The following is a 27,156-nucleotide window of genomic DNA, read 5'->3' on the forward strand; positions in this document are numbered from 1 at the left end:
AATAGTATATATAGAAAAAGCACCCCTTTTCCATAGAGATAACGATATACTACAGTCCATAGAAGTTCCATGCCATCTTAGTTTATCAAACAGTTCGTGGTAACGAACTGTGAGTAAGGAGTGATCCGGCTCAATATTAACCGAAACTCTAAAAAACGGAATTTTGATACTAATAGATACATTAAAAGAATCAAATTTTTATGCTGATTTTAAATATATAAGTTTCATCAAGTTCAGTCCTACCCATCAAAAGTTACGTGCCTGAGTAAATTTGTCTGATTTTCGAAAAAAGGGGAAAACGCCCCCTAAAAGTCATAGAACCTTCATGAAAATCACAAAATCAGATTCAGCGTATTTTTAGCTTATTTTTAATGTTTTTAGCTTATTTTTAGCTCATTTTTCACTCAAGCTTTTTTTTATTGGCACCCAATGCTACCAAAATCTGCACAACTGCATATGAAGGTCTTCTTTATTAAAAACTGAATTTCTAGTTTTTATAATTTTTTAAGATGTGTATGGTTATGTAAGCGTCAATTTAACTAACTGAAATTGTCCTTACTACTTTAACTTTTACGATGGGTTGCTACTTTCCCCTGTTTGTTCTACATATACCTGGAGCAGTACAAGTGCCACACAGCTCTGTTATGCGGCACACAGTTCCGCCACGCGTGGCGCTGTCCCTGTAACTTTTGACACCTGCCACCTGGTGTATGTGACTTCTGAAAGTTGTTGACCCCTCGACTTATGACTATTTATATAGTCAAAACTATTGCTTTTGACTAAAACAATATTCTAAACTTTATTATTATTTTGTAAAATGTTTTAAAATAGAACATAAAGCTAGCATAAGCACGTCAGAAAACAGCTGATAAAATACAGTATCTATAACCGTGATACGAAAAGGGTAGAAATTGTATCGGTCACAACTAAAATTTGGAATAAAAAAGGCTGCAAAAGTAAATGAACCTGATCGTCAATATTAGCCTACTTGGTTCTATGGAACTGGTTCTTCCTGGCTCTGCGGAAATAATGAATTATTGGCATTCGAACTTTCATCATCGCTGTTTTTTTTTTACAATTTTATTCATCTTAAGTATTTATTACTCCAATATTCTCGAGCCCATGTACCAATCAATCTAGGGGATAACTGATGGTGTGTTGCATCATTTTTAGTGGTAGTTGCTTCTTTACTAAAAAATAAGGAAGAGTTCTAGAAATTAAGTGAGGTTTGATTCTGTGTTAATCAGAGGCCGAACCCACGAGGACAGTGGGAAAAGGCTGTTTTTTTTCATTCAACAAATAACTTACCTTAGACCTTTGATCCACTTGGGCCTTCAAAGGCACTCAGGTCATCAAGAAGCAGCTCACAATCAATCCTTCGATGTGCTGCTGCGACAATGCCATCCCTTTAAGGATGGAAAAATGCACAAATCGTTCATCCCTAAATTAAGGCTGTTACCTTCACCTTCATCGGTCGAGGTATCTCTGACAGTAGAAAAAGGATGTTTGTTTTCGTCCTACAAATAACTCACTTTATACTATTGATCCACTTGTGCCTTCAAAGGCACTCGGATCATCAAGAAGCAGCTCACAATCAAGCCTTCAATGTGGTGCTGCAACAGTAATTTCCCTTTAAGGATAGAACAAAGCGCAAATCGTTGCTCCTTAAATTAAGGGTATTACATTCATCGGCGGAGGCATCTCTGACAGTAGAAAAAGGATGTCTGTTTTCATCCCAAAAATAACTTACTTTAGACCTTTGATCCACTTGTGCCTTCAAAGGCACCCAGGTCATCAAGAAGCAGATCACAATCATACTTACGATGTGCTACTGCAATATTACCCTCCTTTTAAGGATGGAACGCTGGGCAAATCGTTCTTCAATTTGTTCCGCAAATTAAGGGTGTTACCTTCACCTTCATCGGTAGGTGTATCACCGACGACGTATCTGATCGGATGAAAGCATCTTATGCCTGATAAGGATCTTATTTTTATAACAAATAACTTGCCTGACTTGAAATAATAAATTGCACATAACAACCATTTGGGTGTTTACTTCTGTCTATTAAAGAGACAAATTGTGAATAAACGTTAAATTTATTATTTTATTGCCATGGACGTATCCAGAAAATGCAAGGAGGCTGCTAGCCTTACAAGTATACTAAAGTGACGTAATATATGTATTAAGAAAGGACACAGCCAGCTTTAGATATCAAATACTCCCCTCCTCCCGTTAAATGTTCATGCTAAAGTCCAAGGTCATTAAAAATTTCCATACATTTAGTTTAGTGACCAGAATATTGAATACATGCGCATTTGTACACATTTTAGACTGAACTCAGAGTTGTTTTTTTACTCCTACACGTGTTTCCAACTTCCAACTCCGAATATGAATCCCTGCCTTCCCGAGTTAATCATCCATGGGTGCATCCTTTTTAGGTTCTCAGGCACGCTGACAGGAATTTATTTCAGGGAAATTACAGACCTAGCTACTAGCTACTCAGGCACGCCAGCAGAAATTCCTTTGAGGGAAAACTGCCAACCCTGAACTAGCTATTACTTGGGTTATTGAAAAAAAATAATGAAAAAAAGTGGCTGGCCACAAATTGGGCCCACTTCTAGTACTGTAGTTCTATTTCTCGTTTTTGGAGTTTATTTTGCGCTGCTGCTCACGTTTTAGGCTTTGTTTTCTATGTTTTTTTTCTGTCTTTTCTTTTGTCAGGCTTTTCAGTAAATAAATAAATATCAATTAGACTATGTAAAAAAAAAAAATTGTGAATTATTCAGGAATCATAAAAACTTCGCTATTTCGGTGGAAGCAAACGGGCCCAAGCCCCCTCCCACGTATGCACTAACATTTAGTTTACAAATGTGACATTGATGAGTACATTTAACTAATTAATATTTTTTCTCAATATGACAGGTAAAAAAATTGAAGTGGTTTTTACCTAAAACAGCGTTGAACGATCAACTTTTTATTATACACACCCCAATTCAACATTTGGCTCTATTACCTTAGACTCAGTGGATGCTGTTTTGGAGGAAGGATGCTTTGTGGGAGGCCGGGTATGAAAGCTCACATTTTAAGAGTGCATAAAAAAGAGCGAGATTCTGTTTAATTTCTATTAATCTAATAGTTCTTAAAGTTCACATCTTTTACAGTCGTGGTAATCAAAAACTATAATTATACCATAAAAAATTATCCCGCTATTAACGGCTATTAATTAGACTGGACTCAATATTTGCTCTTTTATGCCAAAATGTGCCGATTGTGATTTTAGCCCACCCAAAACTTTTATTTTTGGTCATGGCTACCAGACAACCACAATTTGGAGACCCTTGTACTAAATAGTACTGAAAAGCAGGGCCGTATCCAGGATTTTTGTTCAGGGGGTATTACTAATTTTTGACTTTTTTTTGGGGGGGGGGGTTACTAATTTTTTACTCAGTTTTCGACTAATTTTACTAATTTTTACCTAGGTTTTACTAATTTTCGACTTATTTTTGAGTCGGTCAAAAAATTTCGGGGGGGGGGGGGTTCAAACCGGGTAACCCCCCCCCCCTGGATACGGCCTTGCTGAAAAGATACTGATTTTTTTTCAATTTTCTTTAAAGATTGTTACTGCCAACAAAAAACCACGTTTTTTCTTGATTGATTGATTTCATGTTGATTTCATGTTTTTTTTTTTTTTTTTTTTTTTTTTTTTTTTTTTTTTGCCAAGTAATTACCTCTTAAACATAATAGGAACATTAGTGTTTACTTGCAACTTGTATAAGAATGTTAGATTTAATGACATTATTTATTTTTCAGAGCTTCTTGAAACTAGAAGAACTCAGAATAACAGATTCAGCGGTGCCAGCAATTGGTCACCATTCTTTTTGGGGACTCAAAAGCCTTCGAATACTAGACCTAAGCAGAAACAACATATCAGCGTTGTCAGAAACCAATTTCCGTACTTTAGATTCCCTTCGGGAGCTAAATTTGAATGATAATGTTATTCGCTCAATACCTTCTGCGACTTTCCGCTATTTAGTTATGCTTCAGAAGCTGAGACTTGCAAGAAATATGATTAATCAATTGGTGTCAAGGCAGTTTTTTGGTTTAAAAAGACTTGAGTTTTTGGATTTGGGTGGTAACCAATTAGGTGATCTGGATGCAGATGTATTTAAAGATATCAGACGACTAAAGACATTGCAACTTCGTGATACTGGCTTGACTTATATAAATCGTTATTTATTATATATTCTGTCCGAATTGGAAAACCTGGACCTTGGGGAAAATCAGTTAAAATACTTGGAAAAAGGAATATTTTCTGAGACAAAAAGGCTGAAAAATCTGAACTTGGACAGCAATTTTCTGACAGTGTTGACAAGTGGAATGTTTGATGGACTGAACTTACATACGTTAGAGTTGCAAAATAATCGTATTATTAAACTGGGACCTGATACTTTTCGCAATACAACCGTGAAAACACTAAATCTGGGCTATAATCGCTTAGAAGATTTGGAAGAAAATATTTTTATGCCACTGAAAAATTTGAGTGAACTATTACTATCTGGTAACAGAATCGAAGTGAAACTTTTGTGGCAGGAAGTTGTAGGTCCACGCTCTGGCTTAGAGCTTCGCCGTTTACATTTGGCAGATTGTAACTTGGGCAAAGACTATTTCCTAAGTGAAGATTTTTTTACAATCCAACCCGGATTGCGGGGTTTAAATTTATCAGGGAATTTTTTTCATGAATTTCCCATAAAGCTTATTAGCCCATTAGAACAGTTGAACTTTTTAGACCTGTCTCGGAATTCTATACAAGGAATAAATAGTAACGCAACATCGTCATTGCATAAGACGAGGAATTTAAAGAAACTCTATATTCATTCAAATCCTTGGCGGTGTGAAGCCTGTCAAATTCAAGATTTATTATTATATATTCAGGGAAGCTCTACAATACGCCCCCTCTGTGAAAATGATACAGAAAGTATCGTGTGTCCTAAATGTAATTCTCCATATAACATGTCTGGCACGCCACTAATAGCATTATCTATTGCAGCGTTGCCAAATTGCTTAACCAACTCTGTTGCTGAAATTGACCCAATAATAAAAGGCGAAGAAGTTAAATTATTCCAAGCTTCCGGAACGATACAAAAAATACTGGTGATCTCGGCTCTAAGTGCAGGATGTGGTTTATTAATTTTGGCCGGTGCTTGTATACTAGCGTTTAGTTTATCTTCTCGGCGTCATCGGGCTGTTTATTACACGCATGAAGAAAGTAAATCAAACATTTCGGAAAAAACAAATGCGTATTGTGAGAATGACCGTGAGATTAGTGAAATTGAAGTAAAAATGAAGTTACTTGACATAAATGAAATTATGAGGTCAGCAATGAAAAAAGGAGCTTCTAAAAATCAACCGAAAACCAAAACTATAGGGGTGACAGCAAATCATCGATTGAATGAATATATTTAAAGTGATTATAATTTGCGAATATTCGCCATGGTAGAATGTAGCAGGAAGTAATACAGCACTAAGATTACTGTTTTTGATCGCTCAAAATAAAGACAAACGATACGCACCCTCAACAAACGGAAGAAGAGTCCCCGGTACTTGCATGGAATCTAGCAAACATGCGAAATGTGAAGTTGGGTTAATGCTAATGCAATAAAACAAAATAGGATGAAAATATAATACTTTAGAAACAAATTTGGGTTATATATTTGCACATTAAGGGTGGGGGTGCCTAACCTAACTTAATTTAGGTACCTTTTTTGCCCCTTCAACCCCAAACAACTAAAGATTCTACTTGCTAGCGGAAACTCGGTTTCGAATAGCATCTTTAACATTCTATATACGTTTCTCTTCGCGTGTTTATTAGATTTCATACAAGTACTGAGTCCCATCCTCATTGCAAACCAAAGTATTCAAGTATTCAAGGTGAAGCAATTACATATTATAAGAAAATCTAAGCGGGAAAATATGCGAAAAATTTAAAATTATTCGGATTTTTCTACTATACCTATACAACTATTTAATCGTGCATTCAGTTGCTTCAATCTACGGTTACTAAGTTGATACAAAAGAGATGATACAAAGTTGATACAATGGATTTTGGCAAAATCCATTGGACATAAAGAGTTTTGGCTATATATTTGCGCACTAGGGCGGGGGGGGGGGGGGGTAAAGTAAAGTGGAAAAATTTTCGGAATGAAATAAGCAATCCCAAAAATCCTAGAATACTTACGTATAACATTCTGGAAAAAAAATTGTACTTTACTTTACTATCAACCTTCCCTGATATGCAAGTACATTGCGCAAATTATATATTTTATATTCATTTTCCCGTACATCACTCTTTTGTTTCAAATTAATACCTGCGAACGATAAAGAATACCTTTTAAATAGTGGTATGAACATAACGGAAAAGGTCCAATCATTCTTCTGGCTAAATTAAAAAAAAGCAAAAAAGTAAAAAAAAACACGAGGAATGAAAAAAGAGCATCCTCCCTATAAGCCCAAAAATGCCCAAGAAATACAACATATTTTTAGCCCATGGATATATAGGCTGTAAGTTTTTCAAAATGTTTAAGTTCAAGCTAAGGATGTTACATATTATAAGGAATTATAAGCAGAAACTTTGAGAAAAATATAAATCATTCTTCTGGGCGAATGAAATTTTTTTTTTGAGGGTTCCTTTTTTGAAAACTTGATCAGTAAGGGCTGTTTTCTTGGTACTTATGTAGAAAGTGGTAAGTACGCAAAAAGTGAAGTTTAGTTAATGCTAATGAAATAAAACAAAATGCGATGAAAATATAATAGTTTATGAACAAAATTGGGCTATATATTTGCACATTAGGGGTGGGAGTGGGGGTAAATCATAGCATATATTAGATACGTAACCTAACATAACCTAACCTAAAAAAAAACAAAAAAATAAAGTTTAAATATAGTCCCCGGAGTGAGAAACCCTATGTAGGCTAATGGCTGTCTTTATACAGCGTCTCATATAACTTTATTTAACAGTAAAAATCATAAACAAAAAACTACTTCAACAAAATCTCCCCCATAAGGCTCCATGACCGGGAAATAAGGCTCCATGGCCGGAAATGCGTATTTATTTTCTCAATGCATTTGCCGCTTTCGACATAAGTACCGTTTTCTTTAACGCAGGAAAATTTTGCTGCAACTGCACTCCATGGGGATTAAGCCCCTAAATAATTTGGATACAATAGCCGTTTAGTATAGCAATTTGAATGAATCCTCTCGATGTCCCTTCAAAGAAAAAACAATTCAAAACAATAATCGATTTCAAAAGATTAATATTGTGTACGGTAACACCTCCAAAAACTCACATTCAGAATTAAAATAAAAAAATAAACGCTTCCTTTTTTCTCATGTAGTACGTAGAAAAAGTCTTTGTTTTAAGATGACCGTGAATTACTTCACCTTCTGTCTTTAGATACAAAAACGTTAATTTCTGCTCAAAGCATTCGAGGGTAACAAAATCTCCTTATGTATTTGTTTTTGATATTGTAGATACGTGAATAAACAGTTCAAAGCTATCAAGACCGTATTCAAGATATTTGTTCAGAGGGGCGGGGGGGAGGGGTACAAAAGACTTAAAAGATAAAATATATGTTTTTAATCATTTTTTTACGTTTTTAGGAGTCGGACAAACATTTTGGAGTTGGGGGGCTCAAACCCATAACCCCTCTCCTGAAAATGGCCTTGACGCACTATTTAATAAGTTTATTTAACTTTATCCCTTGTATCTATCCCAAAGAGTTGCAAGAGTTTTTTTTATTTACTAGTCCTTATTATATTTAGAGTGTTGTATATGAATATATTTGTACAGTACATTTTAATAAGACATGAATAGAGCTTTTAGTTTATGTGTCATATTTTTTTTTATTTATCCAAGGAGTACTGTGTACGTTGTTAATAGAAGGAAAGTGCCTAAATTTGAAAAATAAAAACTGTGAAGCCTATTGTTTTGTGAACTGTAGATTATTTAACTGTCAGTCTTGTGTTACTTCTATTCCCTGGATTTAAATTGACATAAACAAATACAACTCCCAACCTAAGAGGGAAATGGCTACTGCTCGATAACTCATTCATAGAACGGTAAAAGCGTAGGCCTAATTAAAGATTTTTAATTCTCCGTTTCTAGCGCCCAGTAATAAAATTGCATCAGCTTAATTTTTCATTTAAAATAATGAAAAAATTGGGATAGAATATTCTCGCTCATAGTACAGTTTGCCCAAGATAACTTTCTGTTTCTAAGCAACAGAAGACCATACAGAGCAAAGGGTCATCCACTTTCTGCCACCTGATGTACATCTCGGAGCACCACCTGTGCTGGACAGTTTCACCGCACGTGGCACAGTTCTGTCATGCTTGGAACGCGCCTTTTTGGTGTACGTGGTTACTGAAAGGAAACCCCGTATACCGTTCTGAAGAGAGAGGAAAAAAAAATACATTAAATGGCATAGGATAATTTCACTCTCTGGTTACAAATTTATGTAGATGCCCAATGTTCGTTTTTATTCTCATTATAGGGCGCTGTAACATGATTTAATCTTTTGGTGATCTTCAGAAATCGATGAAATCAATTATTATCAAAGTAATTACTATCGCCATTTGGTACAAGAAGAGACCAAATAAAGTCTAATAAACATCACCTATTTAAATATAGGTGACGCTTGGTAAAAAAAATAGACTTTTAAATAAATGTTTAAATTTTCGGTTATTTTCTAGTTTTGTTTTAGAACAATTTACGTTCTTCTTGAAAACGGCGGCTACCTCCAAAATTTGTGGAAAGCAGTGGAGTAATTCAGGGAAATTAGGGGGATGGGGCACACATGTATTTTTTAAAGTCTAGGTGGGGGAGTGGCAATTTTCTTCAATGAAAGTGCCGAAAAAGCAATCTGCAATGAAAATACGAACTTTTTTTTATAATCCTGGACGGGGCGAAAAAATCTTGGGAGGGATAATGTCCCCTAACTGACGGCATTGCTAGAAATGTCTAATTGTCCGCTTGGGATAAACAAATTGATGGAGACATTTAAAATGTTAAGGGCAATAATTGTAATGTAAAAATATATTTAATTCTTTAAAAATAATTCACCTATTGGAAAAGACCAAATAAAGACTAATAAACGTTACCCGATGGACCATCTATATTTGAAATGATCACCTTATCCAGACCATGTTCTAATTACTAAAGAACGGAGTTACAAACCCAAATACCTTGTTCTTTTGTAGCCTACTTGAATGAAAATAAGATTTCAAATTACTGTCTGTTTTATTTTCAATAAACAACTTTCATTTTAAAGAAGAAAACATTGCTGTTACATGCAATCTGTGTCAGATATTTTTTTATCGGATCATTTAATCTTGGTCTAATAATATCACAATCCAAGTACACTTGTTTAAAACATCGTTTTTAACATCGTAAAACATGTATAAGAGGCTTCATAGGTTGGTTTGTTTAGCCCCCTTTTAACTTCAGAAACACATTGACCAAAAAGTGTATTGGTAACTGGCATCAGCGATAAATTGTCTCTAGAATAGTTCTGTATTTCAACCAACAGTCAAGGAAATCGAAATTCATCAGCAGTATCAATATATTTAGAATTCAATTTATTTTACTGACAACCAAATTGTATTATCACTCTGAAGATCAAAAGACCGAGGTCTGAATTCATAAATAAATAAAAAAATAAACAGGTTTTTTCAACTGAAAGTACGGAGCAACATAAAACTTAAATTGAATAGAAATTATTCCATATTTGAAGGGGGGGGAACTTCCTTAAAACTTGCTCTTTACGGTAAAGATTTTAAGTTCTTTAAAATAGTTCTAATTCAAATTGAGCTGCCCTTGTGTTTGAGTAGTCTTTCTCAAAGAATTATGACAAAAACTGAAACTTTGTTGTAAAGAGCGAGGGCTGAGGAAGGGGTAACTCCGTTCATATACGGAATAATATTTGTTCTTTTAAAGTTTTTATGTTGCTCATAACTTGTTGAAAAAACTTGTTTTTTTCAATTTAATTTTAGGCTATTTTTAAAATCATGCCAGGAAATCCCCTTCCCTCCACCCCGGTGGAAATTTGTACACGCAAGATTCTACCCCCTCCCCCTCCAAAGTTTCCTCCTGATGGAAAAATCTACCCGTAGAAAATCCCCAAACAGAAAATTCCCTGCACCCCCCCCCCCCAAAAAAAAACAAACTTCCGTACATTTACCGATAATATATACATATGTGAATAATGGGCAAACTGTGTAACTTACAGCCCCTTTCCCAGGGGCTATGGAGGGTATTGTCATTCCCAAAAGGCATAGTCATTGGACCTTTCAACTATGCTGAATCAAATGGCTATCTCAAAATTTTGATGGGATCCCTTTGGCGAAAACAAGGACATGAGAAGGGAGGCTATTTGCTCTTATATCCTTTTGGCTACTTAAAAAAGGCACTATAACTTTTGTTTTACGTTCGAATGAGCCCTTTTTCGATCTTCTAGGACCAGTGGTTTGATACAATCACCCCCCCAAAAAAAACAATCAAATAAACACGCATCCGTGATCTTTTGCTCTGGCAAAAACTGCAAATGTCTATATTTTTTTTAGATTCGGACTTGAAAATCCTACAACAGAGTTCTATTATATGATGAATCTGATGATGTGACTTTCATTAAGATTGCTTGTCCTATTGGGGCTGTTTCCCCCTTTTTCGAAGATCGGGTAAATTTTCTCAGACTCGTATTTTTTGGATAACATTCAATTTAGTGAAACTAGTAAATTTAAGGGGTAACATTAAATTTAAATTTAGTGAAACATTAAATTTAGTTTTATATATTTGAAACCAGCATAAAAAGTCAGTTCTTTTTATATATTAATCTAAAAAGCTTTTTCAACAAAATAAGTTTTTCAAAGAAAATTAAAGAACTCCATTAAACAAAAATGAGCAAAAATAAAATCAAATAATCTACGAAGCGTGAAACTATAAATAAATGAAACCAAAAACGAACAGAAATTACAATAATTAACCGAGTCCAACTCAAAACGAGCAGAAGTTAACATAAGTTGGGCGCAGAACTCCTATGCCTTCCCAAGGCCAGTACAAAATTTGCATTTTACTGAAAAAAATATAAATTTTTTTTACTTTTATAACTTTAATATATCAAATAATATTAACATTTTGGTAACTAAATATCAGTATATGTATATTAAACTGACAATCCACATTCATTTTTTGTTTAATGGAGTTCTTTACTTTTCTTTGAAAAACTTATTTTGTGGAAAAAGTTTTTTAAATTAATTTCTGTTCGTTTTATATTGACATAGTCTTTTCAGGGAAAAAGAAAATAATACTTTAAATCTTTTCGTTTTTTAAGACTTTATAGTTTGGCCTGCTATTTGTATGCTGGAGAAAAATTTCCAGCAATTTTTAACAACATACACTCTTTTAAAAATCTGGACACAAATAGTATTGTTTAATTTAGTTTCATACCTCCTCTAGTTGACCTGAAATGGAAAACTTAATACCCTTCGCAAAAAAATCTGTTTACTTTCTTTGGTAGCTTGGATACACTTACGCTGTTTTTATTTTGTTAAATTTTAAGAGGAGAAATGGGAGGGTTGGCGTGGGAGGGTGGGAATGGAGGGAGAAATAGTTGCCCTCATATAACTTTCGGCTATTAAAAAGAGTATCAGCCCTTTCTATTTTCAATCGAATGAGCCCTTTTCGAAATTCCCACGACGACTCTTTCGATACGAAGTGCCCTGGTCTAAACAACAACAACAGCAAAAAATAATTAATTATACCCACTTCGATCTCTACTATAAAAATGTCAAGCCTTCCATCACTTTCGACCATTAAAAAGGGCACTAGACCTTTCGATTTCCAATCGGATGAGCCCTTTTGGAAACGACAACGCTTTCTATAAACACCTTATATGCCCCCAGAGCATAAATTACAACCCTTGCCCTAAGGTCTGTTAGGGTGGTTCCTCTTCTCATCCTCTATGACCGAATTTACAGAGCTTTAAACTACGTTAAACAACATGGCTATCTCAAAATTTTGATTGGATGTGTTTGGGGAAACGGTGGGCGTAAGAGGGGTGTTAGTCACCTTCCAATCAATTTCGACTAATGAAAAGGACACAAGCCACTCCAATTTCCAATTGAATAAGTACTTTTCGAAGTTTCTACGACAACTTCTTCGATACGAAGTGCCCTGCTCTAAAGCAAAAAATTAATAAATAATACATTGTGCCAACATCGTTCTTATGTGCCCCCAGGGAATAAATTAAAACCCTTGCCCTGAGGGTTGTGGGGGAGTTTCCTCCTCTTTACTTAGTCCCCGTTTCTTGTCTCGTTGTCGAGTGTCCCCGTTCTTTAGCGCGATCGTGCTGCCTATGATTTATGTAATAACTTTCTATATAAACCTTGTATGCCCCCAGGGCATAACTTAAAACCCTGGCACTGAGGGCTCTGAGGGGTTTATCATCCTAAAAGACCTAATTTCCAGAACGTTCAACTACGTTGAACAAAATGGATATCTCAAAATTTTGATTGGATGTGTTTTGGAAAATGGTGGGCGTGAGACGGGCGTTAGTGGCTATCCAATCACTTTCAACTATTAAAAAAAGCACTAGCCCTTTCAATTTTCAATTGAATGAGTCCTTTTGAAGTTTCTAAGACAACGCTTTCAATAAAAACTATATACCCTAGGGCATAACACAACCCTTGCCCTGAGGGCTGTGGGGGGGGGGGTTGTCATCCTTAAAGACCTAATTTCCAAACTTTTCAACTAAGTTGAATAAAATGGCTATCTAAAAATTTTGATTGGATGTGTTTGGCGAAAAGGGTGGCGCGAGAGGGGGGTTAGTTGCCCTCAAATCACTTTAGACTATTAAAAAGGGTACTATCTCTTTGATTTTCGAATCGAATGAGCCCTTTTTCAAGTTTCTACGACAAAGATTTCAATAAAAATCTTATATACCCCCAGGGCATAACTTATAATCCTTGCCCTGAGGGTTGTGGGGGAGTGTACTCCTCAAAAATATATTTTCTATCTGGAAATCAACTACGCTGAACAAAATGGCTATCTCAAAATTTTTATCAGATGTGTTTGGGGGAATGATGGGCGTGGGGGGGGGGGCTAGTTACCCTCCAATCACTTTCGACTATTAAAAAGAGCACTAACCCTTTGAATTTCCAATCGAATGAGCTTATTTTGATGTTTCTACGACAACACCTTCTTTAAAAAACTTTATATGCTCACAAGGCATAACTTACAACTCTTGCCCTGAGGGCTGTGGGGGAGTGACCTTCTCAAAAACATATTTTCTATGTGGAAATCAACTTCGCTGAACAAAATGGTTATCTCAAAATTTTGTTTGGATGTGTTTGGGGAAATGATGGGGGGCGGGCTAGTTGTCCTCCTATCACTTTTGACTATTAAAAAGGGCACTAGCCCTTGGAATTTCCAATCAAATGAGCCTGTTTTGAAGTCTCTACGACAACGCCTTCTATAAAAACCTTATGTGCCCCTAGGGCCTAACTTAAAGCCCTTGCCCTGAGGGTTTTGGGGGAGTGTCCTAATCAAAAACGTATTTTCTATCTGGAAATCAACTACGCTGTACAATATAGCTATCTCAATGTTTTGATTGGATGTGTTGGGGGGAATGATGGGCGAGGGGGGGGCCTAGTTGCCCTCCGATCACTTTCGACTATTAAAAGTACTGGCTCTTAGAATTTCCAATCGAATGAGCATTTTTTGAAGTTTTTACGACGACGCCTTCTATAAAAACCTTATATGCTTCCAGGGCATAACTTAAAACCCTTGCCCCAAAGGTTTGGGGGATTGTACTCCTCAAAAACATATTGTCTATGAGAAAATCAACTACGCTGAATAAAATGGCTATCTCAAAATTTTGATTAGATGTGTTTGGGGGAACGAGGGGCGTAAGGGGGCCTAATTGCCCTCTAATCACTTTCGACTATTAAAAAGGGCACTAGAACTCTCAATTTCCAATCGATTGAGCCCTTTTTGAAGTTTCTACGACGACCCCTTCCATATGAAGTGCCTTGCTCTAAAGGAAAAAAAATTAAATAGTATATTGTGCCAATATTGTTCTTATAAACCCTCAGGGTACAACTTAAAACCCTTACCCCGAGGGTTGTGGGGGAGTGTCCTCCTCAAAAATATATTTTCCATCTGGAAATCAACTACGCTGAACAAAATGCCTATCTCAAAACTTTGATTGTATGTGTTTGGGGAATAATGGGCGTGGGGGGGGGGGGCTAGCTGACCTCTAGTTACTATTGAATAATAAAAAGGGTACTAGCCCTTCGAATTTCCAATTCAATTAGCCTGTTTTGAAGTTTCTACGACAACGCCTTCTATAGCAAATGAGCCTTTCAAAGTTTCTACGACGACACCTTCCATATGAAGTACCCTGCTCTAAAGGAAAAAAAATAATAAACAGTAAATTGTGCCAACATTGTTCTTATATGCCCTCAGGGCACAACTTAAAACCCTTTCCCCGAGGGTCGTGAGGGAGTGTCCTCCTCAAAAAGATATTTTCTATCTGGAAATCAACCAGGCTGAACAAAACGGCTATCTCAAAATTTTGATTGGATGTGATTGGGGAAATGATGGGCGTGGGGGGCTAGTTGCCCTCCAATTACTTTTGACTATTAATATGGGCACTAGCCCTTTGAATTTCCAATTGAATGAGCCTTTTTCAAAGTTTCTACGACAACTCCTTCTATAAAAACCTTATATGCCCCAAGGGCATAACTTATAATCCTTGCCCTGAGGGTTGTGGGGGAGTGTACTCCTCAAAAAATGTATTTTTATCTGGAAATCTACTACGCTGAACAAAATGGCTATCTCAAAATTTTTATTAGATGTGTTTGGGGGAATGATTGGCGTGGAGGGGGGGGCTAGTTGCCCTCCAATCACTTTCGACTATTTAAAAGGGCACTAGCCCTTTGAATTTCCAATCGAATGAGCTTTTTCAAAGTTTCTACGACAACACCTTCTTTAAAAACCTTATATGCCCCCAGGGCATAACTTACAACCCTTGCCCTGAGGGCTGTGGGGGAGTGTCCTCCTCAAAACCATATTTTCTATGGGGAAATCAATTACGCTGAACAAAAGGGCTATCTCAGAATTTTGGTTGGATGTGTTTGGAGAAATGATGGGCGGGGGGGCTAGTTGCCCTCCTATCACTTTCGACTATTAAAAAGGGCACTAGCCCTTAGAATTTCCAATCTAATGAGCCTGTTTTGAAGTTTTTACGACAATGCCTTCTATAAAAACCTTATATCCGCCCAGGGCATAACTTAAAACCCTTGCCCTGAGGGTTGTGGGGGAGTGTACTCCTCAAAAATATTTTTTCTATCTAAAAATCAACTACGCTGAACAAAATGGCTATCTCAAAATTTTTATTATATGTGTTTGGGGGATTTATGGGCGTGGGAGGGGGGCTAGTTACCCTCCAATCCCTTTCGACAATTAAAAAGGGCACTAGCCCTTTGAATTTCCAATCAAATGAGCTTATTTTGAAGTATCTACGACGAAGCCTTCTTTAAAAACCTTATATGTCCCCAGAACATAAATTACAACCCATGCCCTGAGGGCTGTGGGGGAGTATCCTCCTCAAAAACATATTTTCTATGTGGAAATCAACTACGCTGAACAAAATGGCTATCTCAAAATTTTGTTTGGATGGGTTTTAGGGAATGATGGGCGAGGGGGGGGGCTAGTTGCCCTCCAATCACTTTCGACTATTAAAAAAGAAACTAGCCCTTCGAATTTCCAATCAAATGAGGATGATTTGAAGTTTCTACGACAGCGCCTTCTATAAAAACCTTATATGCCCCCAGGGCATAACTTAAAACCCTTGCCCTGAGGGTTGTGGGGGAGTGTTCTCCTCAAAAAAATATTTTCTATCTGAAAATCAACTGAGCGTAACAAAATGCCTATCTCAAAATTTTGGTTAGATGTGTTTGGGGGAATGATGGGCGTGGGGGGGCTAGTTACCCTTCAATCACTTTCGACTATTAAAAAGGACAGTTTCTACGACAACCCCTTCCATATTAAGTTCCCTGCTCTAAAGGAAAAAAAGTTTAATAGTATATTGTACCAACATCGTTCTTATATACCCTCAAGGCACAACTTGAAACCCTTGCACCGAGGGTTGTGGGGGAGTGTCCTCCTCAAAAACATATGTTCCATCTGGTAATCAACTACGCTGAACAAAATGGCTATCTCAAAATTTTTCTTGGATGTGTTTGGGGGAATGATGGGCGTGGGGGGGGGGCTAGTTGCCCTTCAATCACTTTCGACTATTAAAAAGGGCACTACCCCTTTGAATTTCCAATCGAATTACCCCTTTTTTTGAAGTTTCTACGACAAAACCTTCTTTAAAAACCTTATATGCCCCCAGGGCATAACTTAAAACCCTTGCACTGAGGGTTGTTGGGGAGTGTCCTCCTCAAAAACATAATTTCTATTTGAAAATCAACTACGCTGAACAAAATGGCTGTCTCAAAATTTTGTTTGGATGTGTTTGGGGAAATAATTGGCGTGGGGGGGGGGGTAGTTGCCCTCCAATCACTTTCGACTACTAAATGGGCACTAGTCCTTTGAATTTCCAATCGAATAAGCCTTTTTAGAAGTTTCTACAACAACGCCTTCTTTAAAACCTTATATGCCTCCAGGGCATAACTTAAAACCCTTGCCCTGAGGGTTGTGGGGGAGTGTCCTCCTCAAAACATATTTTCTATCTGGAAATCAAATACGCTGAACGATATGGCTATCTCAAAAATTTGATTGGATGTGTTTGGAGGAATGATGGGCGAGGGGGGGGGGGGGTAGTTGCCGTCCAATCACTTTCGACTATTAAAAAGGGTACTAGCCCTTCGAATTTTCAATCGAATGAGCATGTTTTGAAGTTTTTACGACAGCGCCTTCTATAAAAACCTTATATAACCCCAGGACATAACTTAAAACCCTTGCCCTGAGGGTTGTGGGGGAATGTCCTCCTCAAAACATATTTTCTATCTGAAAATAAACTACGCTGAACAAAATGGCTATCTAAAAATTTTGATTGGATGTGCTTGCGGGAATGATGGGCGTTAGGGGGGGGGGCTAATTGCCCTCCAATCACTTTTGACTAATCGAATGAGCTTTTTTTGAAGTTTCTACGACAACGCCTTCTTTAAAAACCTTATAAGCCCCCAGGGCATAACTTACAACCCTTGCCCTGAGGGCTGTGGGGGAGTGTCCTCTCAAAAACATATTTTCCATGTGGAAATCAACTACGCTGAACAAAATGGCTATTTCAAAATTTTGTTTGGATGTGTTTGGGGAAACGATGGGCGTGGGGGGAGGGGGCTAGTTGCACTCCAATCGCTTTCGACTATTAAAAAGGGCATTATCCCTTTGAATTTCCAATCGAATGAGCCTTTTTTTGAAGTTTTTACGACAACGCCTTCTATAAAAACCTTATATGCCCCAAGGGTATAACTTAAAACCCTTGCCCTGAGGGTTGTGGGGGAATGTCCTCCTCAAAAACATATTTTCTATCTGGAAATCAACTACGCTGAACAAAATGGCTATCTCAAAATTTTGATTGGATGTGTTGGGGGGAATGATGGGTGAGGGGGGGGGCTAGTTGCCCTCCAATCACTTTCGACTATTAAAAAGGGTACTAGCCCTTCGAATTTCGAATCGAATGAGCATGTTTTTAAGTTTCTACGACAGCGCCTTCTATTAAAATCTTATATACTCCCAGGGCATAACTTAAAACCCTTGCCCTGAGGTTTGAGGGGGAGTGTCCTCTTCAAAAACATATTTTCTATCTGTAGATCGACTACGCTGAACAAAATGGTTATCTCAAAATTTTGATTGGATGTGTTTGGGGGAATTATGGGCGTGAGGGAGGCTGATTGCCCTCCAATAACTTTTGACTATTAAAAAGGGCACTAGAACTCTCAATTTCCAATCGAATGAACCCCTTTTGAAGTTTCTACGACGACCTTTTCCATATGAAGTGCCCTGCTCTAAAGGAAACAAAAATTGAAATAGTATATTGTGCCAACATCGTTCTTATATACCCTCAGGGAACAACTTAAAACCCTTGCCACGAGGGTTGTGGGGGAGTGTCCTCCTCAAAAACATATTTTCATCTGGAAATTAACTACGCTGAACAAAATGGCTATCTCAAAATTTTTATTGGATCTGTTTGGGGGAATGTCGGGCGTGGGGGGGGGGGGGCGCTAGTGGCCCTCCAGTCACTTTCGACTATTAAAAAGGGTACTAGCCCTCATTTTCCAATCCAAATTTCCAATCAAATGAACCTGTTTTGAAGTTTCTACGACAACGCCTTCTATAAAAACCTTATATGCCCCCAGGTCATAACTTAAAACCCTTGCCCTGAGGGTTGTGGGGGAATGTCCTCCTCAGAAACATATTTTCATCTGGAAATGAACTACGCTGAACACAATGGCTATCTCAAAATTTTGATTGGATGTGTTTGGGCGAATGTCGGGCGTGGGGGGGGGGCTAGTTGCCCTCCAATCACATTCGACTACTAAAAAGGGTACTAGCCCTTCAAATTTCCAATCAAATGAACCTGTTTTGAAGTTTCTACGATAACGCCTTCTATAAAAACCTTATATGCCCCCAGGGCATAACTTAAAACCCTTGCCCTGAGGGTTGTGGGGGAGTGTCCTCCTTAAAAACACATTTTCTATCTGGAAATCAACTATGCTGAACAAAATGACTATCTCAAAATTTTGATTGGATGTGATTGGGGGCGATGGGCGTGAGGGGGGGGGGGGGGCTAGTTGCTGTCCAATCACTTTCGAATCTTAAAAAGGGCACTAGAACTCTCAATTTCAATGAGCCCCTTTCGAACTTTCTACGACGACACCTTCCATAGGAAGTGCCCTGCTCTAAAGGAAAAAAAATAAACAGTAAATTGTGCCAACATCGTTCTTATATGCCCTCAAGGCACAACTTAAAACCCTTGCCTCGAGGGTTGTGGGGGAGTGTCCTCCTCAAAAAGGTATTTTCTACCTGGAAATCAACTAGGCTGAAAAAATGGCTATCTCAAAATTTTATTGGATGTGTTTGGGGAAATGATGAGCTTGGGGGGCTAGTTGCCCTCCAATCACTTTCGACTATTGAAAAGGGCACTAGCCCTTTGAATTTCCAAACGAATGAGCCCCTTTTGAAGTTCCTACGACAACGCCTTCTACAAAAACCTTATATGCCCCAAGGGCATAACTTAAAACCTTTGCCCTGAGGGTTGTGGGGGAGTGTCCTTCTCAAAAATATATTTTCTATCTGTAAATCAACTACGCTTAACAAAATGACTATCTAAAAATTTTGATTGGATGTGTTTGGGGGAATGATGGGCATGGGGGGGGGGGGGGATAGTTGCCCTCCAATCACTTTCGACTATTAAAAAGGGCACTAGAACTCTCAATTTCCAATCGAATGAGCTCCTTTTGAAGTTTCTATGATGAACCCTTCCATATGAAGTGCCCTGCTTTAAAGGAAAAAAATAATAAATTGTACATTGTGCCAACATCGTTCTTATATGCCCTCAGGGCATAACTGAACACCCTTGCCCCGAGGGTTGTGGGGGAGTGTCCTCCTCAACAACATATTTTGTATCTGGAAATCAACTACGCTGAACAAAATGGCTTTTCTCAAAATTTTGATTAGATGTGTTCGCGGGAATGATGGGCGTGGGGGGGGGGCTAGTTGCCCTCCAATCCCTTTCGACTATCTAAAAGGGCACTAGCCACTCCAATTTCCAATCGAGTGAGCCCTTTTCGAAGTTTCTACGACAACTCCTTCGATACGAAGTGCCTATGTGGAGAAAAAAAAACATTGTGCCCACATCGTTCTTTACTTAGGCAGCGCTAGCGCGCTGCCTATGATCAGTTGTTATCAAAGTTCTGTTTTTTATAGTTCCGGTTACTTCTGGGCCGAGTCGCTCCTTATTTAAAGTTTGTCACCACGAACTGTTTGGTTTGACATAAAGATTTGTTACAACTAAAAAAAGATTGTTAAATAAAAGCAATTAAATTAAGTTGCTTATTTTTTAAACCAAATAAATCCTACTCCCTCCCCAATAGCAGAGAAAGTTCTAAGAGTGGGATTGAAGGACGGGATGGTAGTTCCCTCTTATGATTGACAGTGCAATAGCGCTGCCAAAGTTAAGAGCGATGTGGGCGCAATGAGGCCCCACTTGCCCTGACGGCTGTGGGGGAGTGTCCTCCTCAAAAACATATTTTCTATGTGAAAATCAACTACGCTGAACAAAATGGCTATTTCAAAATTTTGTTTAGATGTGTTTGGGGAAACGATGGGCGTGGGGGGGGGGCTAGTTGCACTCCAATGAGCCTTTTTTTGAAGTTTCTACGACAATGTCTTCTATAAAAACCTTATATGCCCCTAGGACATAACTTAAAACCCTTGCCCTGAGGGTTGTGGGGGAGTGTCCTCCTCGAAAACATATTTTCTGTCTGGAAATAGACTACGACGAAACAATATGGCTATCTCAAAATTTTGATTTGATGTGTTGGGGGGAATGATGGGTGAGGGGGGGGGCTAGTTGCCCTCCAATCACTTTCGACTATTAAAAAGGGTACTAGCCCTTCAAATTTCGAATCGAATGAGCATTTTTTTAAGTTTCTACGACAACACCTTCTATAAAAACCTTATATACCCCCCGGGTATAACTTAAAACCCTTGCCCTGAGGGTTGTGGGGGAGTGTCCTCCTCAAAAACATATTTTCTATCTGAAAATCAACTACGCTGAACAAAATGGTTATCTCAAAATTTTGATTGGATATGTTTGGGGGAAGGATGGGCGTGAGGGGGGCTAAGTGCCCTCTAATCACTTTTGACTATTAAAAAGGGCACTAGAACTCTCAATTTCCAATCGAATCAGCCCTTTTTGAAGTTTCTATGACGACCCCTTCCATATGAAGTGCCCTGCTCTAAAGAAAACAAAAATTTAAATAGTATATTGTGCCAACATCGTTCTTATATACCCTCAGGGCACAACTTCAAACCCTTGCCCCGAGGGTTGTGGGTGAGTGTCCTCCTCAAAAATATATTTTCATCTAGAAATGAACTACGCGGAACAAAATGGCTATCCCAAAATTTTGATTGGGTGTGTTTGGGGGAATATCGGGCGTGGGGGGGGCTAATGGCCCTCCAATCACTTTCGACTATTAAAAAGAGTACTGGCCCTTTAAATTTCCAATCGAATGAACCTGTTTTGAAGTTTCTACGACAACACCTTCTATAAAAACCTTATATGCCCCCCAGGGCATAACTTAAAACCCTTGCCCTGAGGGTTGTGGGGGAGTTTCCTCCTCAAAAACATATTTTCCATCTGAAAATTAACTACGCTGAACAAAATGACTATCTAAAAATTTTGATTGGATGTGAACTGGGGACGATGGGCGTGATGGGGGGGGGGGGGGCTAGGTGCCGTCCAATCACTTTCGAATCGTTCTTATATGCCCTCAGGGCACAACTTAAAACCCTTGCTTCGAGGGTTGTGGGGGAGTATCCTCCTCAAAAAGGTATTTTCTACCTGGAAATCAACTAGGCTGAAAAAGGGCACTAGAACTCTCAATTTCCAATCAAATGAGCCCCTTTCGAAGTTTCTAGGACGACATATTCCATATGAAGTGTCCTGCTCTAAAGGAAAAAAAAATAAACAGTAAATTGTGCCAACATCGTTCTTATACGAGTATAACCTCAGGGCACAACTTAAAACCCTTGCCTCGAGGGTTGTGGGGGAGTTTCCTCCTCAAAAAGGTATTTTCTACCTGGAAATCAACTAGGCTCAAAAACATGGCTATCTCAAAATTTTGATTGGATGTGTTTGGGGAAATGATGAGCTTGGGGGGGGGGGGCTATTTGCCCTCCAATCACTTTCGACTATTAAAAAGGGCACTAGCCCTTTAAATTTCCAATCGAATGAGCTCTTTTTGAAGTTTCTACGACAACACCTTCTAAAAAAACCTTATATGCCCCAAGGGCATAACTTAAAACCTTTGCCCTGAGGGTTGTGGGTGTTTTACCTCATCAAAAATTTTTTTTCTATCTTTAAATAAACTACGCTGAACAAATTGACTATCTAAAAATTTTGTTTGGTATTTTTTGGGGGAATGATGGGCGTGGGGGGAGGGGGGCTAGTTGCCCACCAATCACTTTTGACTATTAAAAAGGGCACTAGAACTCTCAATTTCCAATCGAATGAGCTCCTTTTGAAGTTTCGACGACGAACCCTTCCATATGAAGTGCCCTACTCTAAAGGAAAAAAATAAGAAATTGTACATTGTGAACATCGTTCTTATATGCCCTCAGGGCATAACTTAAAACCCTTGCCCCGAGGGTTGGGGGGGAGTGTCCTCCTCAAAAACATATTTTCTATCTGGAAATCAACTACGCTTAACAAAATGACTTATCTCAAAATTTTGATTGGATGTGTTGGGGGAATGATGGGCGTGGGGGGAGGCTAGTTGCCCTCCAATCACTTTCGACTATCTAAAAGGGCACTAACCACTCCAATTTCCAATCGAATGATCCCTTTTCGAACTTTTTACGACAACTCCTTCGATACGGAGTGCCCTGGTGGAGAAAAAAAACACATTGTGGCCACATCGTTCTTTACTTAGGCAGCGCTAGCGCGCTGCCTATAATCAGTTGTTATCAAAGTTCTGTTTTTTATAGTTTGGTTACTTCTGGGCCGAGTCGCTCCTTACTTACAGTTCGTCACCACGAACTGTTTGATTTGACATAAAGATTTGTTACAACTAAAAAAAGATTGTTAAATCAAAGCAATTAAATTAAGTTGCTTATTTTTTAAACCAAATAAATCCTACTCCCTCCCCAATAGCAAAGAAAGTTCTAAGAGTGGGATTGAAGGACGGGATGGTAGTTCCCTCTTATCATTGACAGTGCAATAGCGCTGCCAAAGTTAAGAGCGATGTGGGCGCAATGAGGCCCCACTTGCCCTGAGGGCTGTGTGTGAGTGTCCTCCTCAAAAACATATTTTTTATGTGGAAATCAACTACGCTGAACAAAATGGCTATTCAAAAATTTTGGTTGGATGTGTTTGGGGAAACGATGGGCGTGGGGGGGGGGCTAGTTGCACTCCAATCGCTTTCGACCATTAAAAAGGGCACTAGCCCTTTGAATTTCCAATCGAATGAGCCTTTTTTTTAAGTTTCTACGACAACGCCTTCTATAAAAACCTTATATGCCCCCAGGGCATAACTTAAAACCCTTGCCCTGAGGGTTGTGGGGGGAGCGCCCTCCTCAAAAACATATTTTCTGTCTGGAAATCAACGACGCTGAACAATATGGCTATCTCAAAATTTTGATTGGATGCGTTGGGGGGAATGATGGGTGAGGGGGGCTAGTTGCCCTCCAATCACTTTCGACTATTAAAAAGGGTACTAGCCCTTCGAATTTCGAATCGAATGAGCATGTTTTTAAGTTTCTACGACAGCGGCTTCTATAAAAACCTTATATACCCCCAGAGCATAACTTAAAACCCTTGCCCTGAGGGTTGTAGGGGAGTTTCCTCCTCAAAAAAATATTTTTTATCTGAAAATCAACTACGCTGAAAAAAATGGTTATCTCAAAATTTTGATTGGATATGTTTGGGGGAATGATGGGCTTGAGGGAGGCTAACTGCCCTCCAATCACTTTTGACTATTAAAAAGGGCACTAGAACTCTCAATTTCCAATCGAATGAGCCCCTTTTGAAGTTTCTACGACGACCCCTTTCATATTAAGTGCCCTGCTCTAAAGGAAACCAAGATTTAAATAGTATATTGTGCCACCATCGTTCTTATATACCCTCAGGGCACAACTTAAAACCCTTGCCCCGAGGGTCGTGGGGGAGTGTTCTCCTCAAAAACATATTTTCATCTGGAAATCAACTATGCTAAACAAAATGACTATCTCAAAATTTTGATTGGATGTGTTTGGGGGAATGTCGGGCGTAAGGGGGGGGCTAGTTGCCCTCCAATCACTTTCGACTATTGAAAAGGGCACTAGCCCTTTGAATTTCGATTCGAATGAACCTGTTTTGAAGTTTTTACGACAACGCCTTCTATAAAAACCTAATATGCCCCCAGTGCATAACTTCAAACCCATTCCTTGAGGGTGGTGGGGGAGTGTCCTTCTCAAAAATATATTTTCCATCTGAAAATTAACTACGTTGAACAAAATGGCTATCTCTAAATTTTGATTGGATGTGATTGGGGGACGATGGTCGTGAGGGGGGGGGGCTAGTTGCCGTCCAATCACTTTCGAATCTTAAAACGGGCACTAGAACTCTCAATTTCCGATCAAATGAGCCCCTTTCGAAGTTTCTACGATGACACCTTCCATATGAAGTGCCCTGCTCTAAAGGAAAAAAAATAAACAGTAAATTGTGCCAACTTCTTTCTTATATGCCCTCAGGGCACAACTTAAAACCCTTGCCTTGAGGGTTGTGGTGGAGTGTCCTCCTCAAAAAGGTATTTTCTACCTGGAAATCAACTAGGCTGAAAAAATGGCTATCTCAAAATTTTGATTGGATGTGTATGGGGAAATGATGAGCTTGGGGGGGGGGGGCTAGTTGCCCTCCAATCATTTTCGACTATTAAAAATGGCACTAACCCTTTGAATTTCCAAATGAATGAGCCTTTTTTGATGTTTCTACGACAACGCCTTCTATAAAAACCTTATATGCCCCAAGGGCATAACTTAAAACCTTTGCCTTGAGGGTTGTTGGGGAGTGTCCTCCTCAAAATATATTTTCTATCTGGAAATCAAGTACGCTTAACAAAATGACTATCTAAAAAGTTTGATTGGATGTGTTTGGGGGAATAATTGGCATGGCGGGGGGGGGCTAGTTGCCCTCCAATCACTTTCGACTATTAAAATGGGCACTAGAACTCTCAATTTCCAATCGAATGAGCTCCTTTTGAAGTTTCGACGACGAACCCTTCCATATGAAGTGCCCTACTCTAAAGGAAAAAAAAATAAGAAATTGTACATTGTGAGCATCGTTCTTATATGCCCTCAGGGCATAACTTAAAACCCTTGCCCCGAGGGTTGGGGGGGAGTGTCCTCCTCAAAAACATATTTTCTATCTGGAAATCAACTACGCTTAACAAAATGACTTATCTCAAAATTTTGATTGGATGTGTTTGGGGAATGATGGGCGTGGGGGGGGGGGGCTAGTTGCCCTCCAATCACTTTCGACTATCTAAAAGGGCACTAGCCACTCCAATTTCCAATCGAATGAGCCCTTTTCGAAGTTTCTACGACAACTCCTTCGGATACGAAGTGCCCTGGTGGAGAAAAAACACATTGTGCCCACATCGTTCTTTACTTTAGGCAGCGCTAGCGCGCTGCCTATAATCAGTTGTTATCAAAGTTCTGTTTTTGATAGTTTGGTTACTTCTGGGCCGAGTCGTCTCTTACTTACAGTTCGTCACCACGAACTGTTTGATTTGACATAAAGATTTGTTACAACTAAAAAAAGATTGTTAAATCAAAGCAATTAAATTAAGTTGCTTATTTTTTAAACCAAATAAATCCTACTCCCTCCCCAATAGCAAAGAAAGTTCTAAGAGTGGGATTGAAGGACGGGATGGTAGTTCCCTCTTATCATTGACAGTGCAATAGCGCTGCCAAAGTTAAGAGCGATGTGGGCGCAATGAGGCCCCACTTGCCCTGAGGGCTGTGTGTGAGTGTCCTCCTCAAAAACATATTTTTTATGTAGAAATCAACTACGCTGAACAAAATGGCTATTTAAAAATTTTGTTTGGATGTGTTTGGGGAAACGATGGGCGTGGGGGGGGGGCTAGTTGCACTCTAATCACTTTCGACTATTAAAAAGGGCACTAGCCCTTTGAATTTCCAATCGAATGAGCCTTTTTTTGAAGTTTCTACGACAACGCCTTCTATAAAAACCTTATATGCCCCCAGGGCATAACTTAAAACCCTTGCCCTGAGGGCTGTGGGGGGAGCGCCCTCCTCAAAAACATATTTTCTGTTTGGAAATCAACTACGCTGAACAATATGGCTATCTCAAAATTTTGATTGGATGTGTTGGGGGGAATGATGGGTGAGGGGGGCTAGTTGCCCTCTAATCACTTTCGACTATTAAAAAGGGTACTAGCCCTTCGAATTTCGAATCGAATGAGCATGTTTTTAAGTTTCTACGACAGCGGCTTCTATAAAAACCTTATATACCCCCAGAGCATAACTTAAAACCCTTGCCCTGAGGGTTGTGGGGGAGTGTCCTCCTCAAAAACATATTTTTTATCTGAAAATCAACTACGCTGAAAAAAATGGTTATCTCAAAATTTTGATTGGATATGTTTGGGGGAATGATGGGCTTGAGGGAGGCTAACTGCCCTCCAATCACTTTTGACTATTAAAAAGGGCACTAGAACTCTCAATTTCCAATCGAATGAGCCCCTTTTGAAGTTTCTACGACGACCCCTTTCATATTAAGTGCCCTGCTCTAAAGGAAACCAAGATTTAAATAGTATATTGTGCCACCATCGTTCTTATATACCCTCAGGGCACAACTTAAAACCCTTGCCCCGAGGGTCGTGGGGGAGTGTTCTCCTCAAAAACATATTTTCATCTGGAAATCAACTATGCTAAACAAAATGACTATCTCAAAATTTTGATTGGATGTGTTTGGGGGAATGTCGGGCGTGGGGGGGGGGGGGGCTAGTGGGCCCTCCAATCACTTTCGACTATTAAAAAGGTGTACTAGCCCTTCAAATTTCCAATCGAATGAACCTGTTTTGAAGTTTCTACAACAACGCCTTCTATAAAAACCTTATATGCCCCCAGGGCATAACTTCAAACCCCTTGCCCTGAGGGTTGTGGGGGGAGTTTCTCCTCAAAAACATATTTTCCATCTGAAAATTAACTACGCTGAACAAAATGACTATCTCAAAATTTTGATTGGATGTGATTGGGGGACGATGGGCGTGAAGGGGGGTGCTAGTTGCCGTCCAATCACTTTCGAATCTTAAAACGGGCACTAGAACTCTCAATTTCCGATCAAATGAGCCCCTTTCGAAGTTTCTAC

General features: G+C 38.8%; 2 protein-coding genes across 3 annotated transcripts in view; both read left to right on the forward strand.

The window, feature by feature from the left end:
* Brd7-9 (Bromodomain containing 7/9) overlaps positions 1–27,156 on the forward strand; it is a 220,850-nt gene that overhangs the window by 57,768 nt on the left and 135,926 nt on the right. The gene's annotated exons all lie outside the window — the stretch shown is intronic.
* On the forward strand, positions 3,779–5,793 carry LOC148946393 (uncharacterized). Its single transcript, XM_089098218.1, has one exon. It carries the CDS (start codon positions 3,779–3,781, stop codon positions 5,462–5,464), a length of 1,686 nt encoding a protein of 561 aa, XP_088954344.1. The 3' UTR covers positions 5,465–5,793.

The sequence above is a fragment of the Artemia sp. Qi Xiang Cuo genome, chromosome 12, assembly GCF_049724085.1.
Source record: "Artemia sp. Qi Xiang Cuo chromosome 12, ASM4972408v1, whole genome shotgun sequence".
NCBI classification, from domain to species: domain Eukaryota; kingdom Metazoa; phylum Arthropoda; class Branchiopoda; order Anostraca; family Artemiidae; genus Artemia; species Artemia sp. Qi Xiang Cuo.